This window comes from Mya arenaria, chromosome 12 (assembly GCF_026914265.1).
Source record: "Mya arenaria isolate MELC-2E11 chromosome 12, ASM2691426v1".
Classification (NCBI taxonomy): Eukaryota; Metazoa; Mollusca; class Bivalvia; order Myida; family Myidae; genus Mya; species Mya arenaria.
This window is the reverse complement of record NC_069133.1, coordinates 2,115,347-2,122,457: the sequence shown is the minus strand read 5'-3', so window position 1 is coordinate 2,122,457 and position 7,111 is coordinate 2,115,347. Positions and strand designations below refer to the sequence as shown.

The window sequence follows — 7,111 nt, the reverse complement described above, 5'->3', positions numbered from 1 at the left end:
GAAACCAGCATGATCTCCTCTATGACTGCCCTAAGAAGTCATAAGCATGAACTTTATGGGGAAACCATTCATAAGCGAGCGCTCTCGGCATTTGATGACAAGCGTTATCTTATTGATAGTGTAAACAGCTATGCCTATGGACATTACAAAATCACCGAACAAAACAGAAACCAAAACGCCAATCAATACCAAGAGAAACTACCATTTTCTATCGTGCCAACCCGTCAATGTATGAAGCATCACCATGAAGAAGCTATGGAGATAGATGGTTTTAAAATCACTCCATGCTCATAAAAATTGGACATGTGCGCAAAGATATGCGTGGACACATTGTTTTTCATTGTTTATATCATTAAATCACAAGCACAATTATTTCTTTATATTTAATAAATATAATATACATATGTATTGTTTATTTACAGTTTACAAACGCAAGTTTGGTTTTTATTCTTCCCCGTATTAAACAGACATAATGGATAGGCATTGAGTACAGTTTGATACACAAACTCATCATTAGAATTCACATTTACATGATCAAACATGTTTAAAAAGTCTTGATAAGAATGTCCAAGAAGCCGCTGTCGCAAAAACAAAACGCAGTAGAGTCCGCACACGTTGGAACGATCACTTTGTAATTGCTGAGTATTTATCTGCACGTGATAAGCGTGAGTGTCTAACCAAGACTGAAAATAAGAGCTATTTTGACTTGGCACTCTTCCGTAGGTATCAAAAAAATCCACATTTCCGAAGCCGTCACTATAAAATCCACACCAATGTTGACCGTGCTTGTAATGAGGGTGGGTGTTGGATATAAACCCAAAACTGGTGTTTGGCAAACTCTGTGGTAGTTTGTCAGCGGCAAATACACCAATCACGCGGTGTTTTAACACAGGGTCACAGTCAGTCATACATGTTAGCTGGGAGGTGTCCATTATGACAGTATAATATCACGCTCCTTGTTCATATCGAAATATCCTGGACCTTGACTGTAAACGATACAGCTCATGGGCTTTGTCAAGGGATCCTTGAACACGACATCTAATCGTACGTTCCCAGTTTTAGCCAGAGACAAATACTCGCCGTGGTGTGAAAAATCTGGTTCAAGTTCAAAAACAAACAATGTAGAACCGCTGATATAGTGAGCTCTGTCTAAATGACTGCCTTCATCCTGTCTCCATTTTCCTGCAGACATCAGTAAGTCGGTGTAAGGGCGTATGGTCGAGGTACCACCAGTAGAGGAGAAGTCCACCTTAAGCGGGTTGCTTCCAACAGCGAGACCGTCACAATACACCGCGATTTGCCGAATGCTGCAATTCTCAAAGTTAAAGGGATTGGTTTTAATATCTCCACTCACAGCTTTACTCTTGACAAAACCCAAAATCAATTTGTTGGGACGTCTACCCTGATACATGTTATCCCAACTGAAAGTGGTGGAGCCCGTTGCAATACTGACAGACTTGACCTCCGTTTTATTGTACGGGTACAGAGCATTCTGTTTTTCCAAAATCTTGGAATGACCATATATAACAGCCGGGTTCACACGAATTTTTCGTGTAAGAATGTAAATGTCCTCAATGACCAAACGATAAGGCACGGCATCTCCAGCCATTAAACAGAAATCGATGGAACTCCTGTACAGCTTGACTTTTACGTCCACTTCATTCAGCAAATACCTGTCCATATCGAACAAATCGTGGAAAATGGGCCCCTGCATATCGACGGACTTGCTATCAGCCACCAGTTTATTCCTCACATAGAGTCCATCGTTAGTACCGTTAGGATCGGTGACGTCTGTAAAGCAAATGATTATTTTGTTTTAAAAATAGCGTTAACAAAACTTAAACAAAACATTATAACAATACAACTATAAAATACATGATCAATTCAATACAATATCTCAAAGTAATAATACCTGGAGCATCGGCATCATCCATCTGGAACAGCTGTGTTGTCAGCTGATTGTTAGCGTCTGGTCCATATTTCAGGATTGTAGGAATGTAGGCTCTGTACGGATTGTAGTTACACGTGATGGTGGCTTTGTTTTCAAGGGTGACTTCCACAGTGGAAAACAACGCTTGTAGAAACAGATTTGTGGGGCCGACCTTATTGGCCGACTTATCCCCGATGGCGGTACCATCCGCTTTGGTGATTTTCGCCTTCACGAACAGACGCGAATTTTTCAAATCCAAATAATCCATGGAATTCTGACCACTAATTCTGAACTCAAAGGGACCGTCGCTAGAAGTCTGCGACATTGGCCGAATTTCCTCATCGTAGATGTTTGGTCACACTTGTCTGTGTGCTGGGAAGATCGAACAAAGCCAGTTCGGAAACGAGTCCTTCTTTAAAAAAAATTCTTCATTAAACACAGACATTTTCTATTTTATTTCAAATATGTCCTTTTGTCTTTTGTCTGAATAATGACTCTTTTTCGAGTTCTTCTTTTTTTGAACGCTATTTGTTTTACCACTTAAACGTCGTCGCTTTGTTGGTGAATGACCTCTCGAGGAGCTTCGCTTGCGTTTGATCCCTCGACGTCGACTTCTTGAGGATGACTGAAGCATGTCAACAACACTACTCGGGTTTATATCCTGTCTTTCAAGCTCAGACTTGGCTTGCGCTGTCGTCTGCTCCGCCGGTAGGACCGCTTTTATAGGGTAGGTGTTATCGTCGATCGGTTTTGAGTGATTCACTGGTATCACTGATAAACGCCGTCCACCTCCAGATTGGTTGAGAGATGCATTTCCACTACTAACGCGATCAAAGAAATCCACCCACTTTTGAGGATTGGGAACGTATAATGTCATTTCTTTACTTCTTCACAAAAAAGGATATTGTTTAAAATGAAGTGTGAGGTATACAGGTTCCTTCAACTCTGTGGCTAAAGTGTCACTGCTAGATTTTATATAAATAAGAAATTCTCTGGCTTCCGTCTTTTTCACTGGTACATAGTAGGGAGTATTCAAAATGTAATCCCAGCCTCGTTCATTATTTTTCTCAAGCCGTCGTAACAGCGGTTGTTCTGCTCCATGCACAATGCTTTCTTTACTTAAATCGGTGTAAATGTATAAAACGTCATCTGCCGATTTCAATTTTGAGTTTTCAGATTCATAAAACTCCGTAAGCGCGACTCTCCAGGTTCCATTCAAACTCAGTGGTGAATTCAAATGCACTTTAAAGCGATACACTTGGTTATCCGAGAAATAAGCTTTACTTTCATCGCTTCTTATGAACACATACCGTTCCATGATAATTAGGTTACCGTTGCGGATATGTCTTTGATATCATCAGCATCCACCCAACTGTTAAATGTTTTAGGAAATCCTTGCCACTCCACTAAGTACTGCAGTTTGTTATTTCTTTTTCGTTTTTTCAAAGTCCGCTCAATAAACCATAAACTGTTTTCATCTTTGTTAACTTTTTGCAGTTCTGAGGTATAAAAAATCCTTGAATAGCGTCACCTTTAAGATCTTGCAGTTTGTACATAGGTATCCCTTGTTTCAAAAGTTGATCAGCGACTTTAAACACTTCAGTGGTAAACTGTTCCTGGTAGGCGCGTTGAAACGGCTTTTTGGTAAAACTGATTCTCACTAAATCGCCTCTTCTAAATAAAATCATGGGTTTTCCCGGCTGTCGATTTGGCTATTTCTTCAGGTACATTTGCGCCCACACGTCCGCCTCATTGCCTTTCGTCACATCAATAGGAGACAAACCCTTTAGACCTCTATGAGGTGTTGCATTATAGCTAGCCACGACATTTTGCAATTCATCAATGTATCGGTAGGTTCTTTTATGTCTCATCATTCTGTACAATTTCTCTTTCAATGTCCGCTGAACTCGTTCCACAAAATTACTTTTAGGCGGATTATTGGTGGTAAAAAAGTACACGTTACTGTCTTTCATGTATTTTTTAAACCAACGATTGTTAAACTCTGACCCCCTGTCACATCTCACCTTCTGTATTTTGATTGGTGCTATGTCATCCATAATGTCTTTCATCGCGTCTAACACTTCCTTAGCCGTTTTGGTTTTCAATGGTCGTACCCAAAGTTTTCTTGACAAAATATCAATAGCACATAGCAAAAATCGAACTCCATCATTCTCATCTGCTAGGTTTGCCATTGACAAAAGATCTACATCCAGTTGTTCACCGATGCTAGTCACCCTCACATTGGCTGTCTTAAATTTGTGTCTTCTAGGTTTTTGAAGCGAGTAGGCATCTTGGTTTCCTAACCATTGTTTAACGTAAGACAATGTAAATTCTCGAGGGTACTTTTTGGCAATCACACGAAACAATTTTTGCGGACCAGCATAGGCAGCTGGGTTATTTTCATTAAAGTAAAATTTTGCTAAAATATAATTTTTTTGGTCAGTATCCATCATCATAAGTCCAGCTCGATCGCAAATGAAGCCAAACCGTAAACCGCCGTTTCATTTATACACAAAAAATCACTAAACCATGATATATCGTGTTTACATTTGTACTCTTAAGAAAAAACTATGACTTAATTCATATATGAAAATCGGGAGGCAACTTTTGTACTTACGCTTATCCTCGTGAGTACGAGTTGTTTCCCAAAGCTTATCCTCGTATGTACGAGTTGTTTCCCATACACAATATGTGTTCTTTGAAAAACGTAACATTGCTCCTCTTATAGACTTTGGAGCAAAAAGTTACCCTATGGTAACTTCGCTCCTCTTACTTATATAGTTACCATAGGGAGCAAAAAGTTACCCTAGGGTAACTTTGCTCCTCTTACTAATACAATTACAATAGGGTAACCTTGCTCCTCTTACTTATATACTACTACTGTGCTAAACCAAGACCAAAATGAGTTGTTCACTGTACTATACCTAGAATAGCATGTGTTGTTCAGTCCTAAACCAAGGTCAAAGTGAGTTGTTCACTGTCCTAAACTAAGGTCAGACGGTGTTGTTCACTGCCCTAAACATAGGCTGAAGTGTGTTGTTCACGGTCCTCAACTAAGGCCAAAGTGAGTTGTTCACTGTCCTAAACCAAGGCCAGTGTGCTGTTCACTGTCCTGAACCAAGGGTAAAGTGTGTTCTTCACTGTAATAAACCTAAAATAGCATGTGTTGTACAATGTCCGAAACCTAGCCCAAAGTGTGTTGCCCACTGTCCTTAACCTAAGCCAAAGTGTTTTTCACAGTCCTAATCCTTGGCCAAAGTGTGTTGTTCACTATCCTCAACCTAGGCGGAAGTGTGTTGTTCACTATCCTAAACCTAGACCAAAATGAGTTGTTTACTGTCCTAACCTAAGGTCAAAGTGTTTTGTTCACTGTCCTAAACCTAGGCCAAACTGTGTTGTTCATTGTACTATACCTAAAATAGCATGTGTTGTTCAGTCCTAAACCAAGGTCAAAGTGTTTTGTTCACTGTCCTAAACCTAGGCCAGATTGTGTTATCCACTGTCTTACACTTATAATTAGGTGGGTTTGTTCACTGTAGTAAAGCAGGCTAAAATGTGTGGTTCACTGTCCTAGACCAATGCTAAGGTGTGTAGTTCACTGTCCTTGATCAAAGTGTGGAAATACCAGTCCTAAACCTAGGCTAATGTGTGTTGATCACCGTAATAGATGTAGGCTTAAGTGTGATGTTTACTATCCTTAACCTAGGCTAATTAAGTGTGTTGATCACAGTCCTAAACAAAGGCTAAAGTGTGTTGACCACAGTCATAAACCAAGGCTAAAGAGTGTTCAATGTTGAGTGTGGTTCCCTGTCCTAAACCAAGGCTCAAGAGTGTGGTTCCCTGTCCTAAAACAAGACTCAAGAGTGTGGTTTGCTGTCCTTAATGAAGGCTCAAGAGTGTGGTTCACTGTCCTTAACCAAGGCTCAAGAGTGTGGTTCACTGTCCGAAACCAAGACTCAAGGGTGTGGTTCACTGTCCTTAAACAAGGCTCAAGAGTGTGGTTCACTGTCCATAACCAAGGCTCAAGAGTTAGGTTCACTGTCCTTAACCAAGGCTCAAGAGTGTGGTTCAGTCCTAAACCAAGGCTCAATAGTGTGGTTCACTGTCTTAAACCAAGGCTCAAGAGTGTAATTCACTGTCCTAAACCAAGGCTCAACAGTGTGGTTCACTGTCCTAAACCAAGGCTCAACAGTGTGGTTCACTGTCCTTAACCAAGGCTCAACAGTGTGGTTCACTGTCTTAAACCAAGGCTCAAGAGTGTGGTTCAGTGTCCTAAACCAAGGCTCAAGAGTGTGGTTCAGTGTCCTAAACCAAGGCTCAAGAGTGTGGTTCACTGTCCTAAACCAAGGCTCAACAGTGTGGTTCAGTGTCCTAAACCAAGGCTCAACAGTGTGGTTCACTGTCCTAAACCAAGGCTCAAGAGTGTGGTTCACTGTCCTTAACCAAGGCTCAAGAGTGTGGTTCACTGTCCTAAACCAAGGCTCAACAGTGTGGTTCACTGTCCTAAACCAAGGCTCAAGAGTGTGGTTCACTGTCCTAAACCAAGGCTCAAGAGTGTGGTTCACTGTCCTTAACCAAGGCTCAACAGTGTGGTTCACTGTCCGAAACCAAGGCTCAACAGTGTGGTTCACTGTCCTTAACCAAGGCTCAAGAGTGTGGTTCACTGTCCTTAACCAAGGCTCAACAGTGTGGTTCACTGTCCGAAACCAAGGCTCAACCGTGTGGTTCACTGTCCGAAACCAAGGCTCAACAGTGTGGTTCACTGTCCTAAACCAAGGCTCAACAGTGTGGTTCACTGTCCTAAACCAAGGCTCAAGAGTGTGGTTCACTGTCCTAAACCAAGGCTCAAGAGTGTGGTTCACTGTCCGAAACCAAGGCTCAACAGTGTGGTTCACTGTCCGAAACCAAGGCTCAACAGTGTGGTTCACTGTCCGAAACCAAGGCTCAACAGTGTGGTTCACTGTCCGAAATGAAATCTGTCTGGCAAAGCTAAAATTGGTCCAGACCGTCAATTTGTCGCTTTTTAGCCGCCTTGGTCCAAGTGTGTTGTTCACTGTCCTTAACCTAGGCTAAAGACGCAGACAAAAAAATCCGTGAAAAATCTGAGAAAAAACGTTTAAACCTATGTTTTGGGTTAAAGGACCCATAGAAAATATGTCAAAAACGTCTGTCAATTTCGGC

General features: G+C 41.3%; 1 protein-coding gene across 1 annotated transcript; it reads right to left on the bottom strand.

The window, feature by feature from the left end:
* Positions 1–931: 931 nt before the first annotated feature.
* On the bottom strand, positions 932–2,255 carry LOC128211635 (uncharacterized protein F54H12.2-like). Its single transcript, XM_052916628.1, has 2 exons — positions 1,913–2,255; positions 932–1,791 (listed from the first exon to the last, which is right to left on the bottom strand). Exons 1-2 carry the CDS (start codon positions 2,253–2,255, stop codon positions 932–934), a joined length of 1,203 nt encoding a protein of 400 aa, XP_052772588.1.
* Between the last annotated feature and the right edge of the window lie 4,856 nt (positions 2,256–7,111).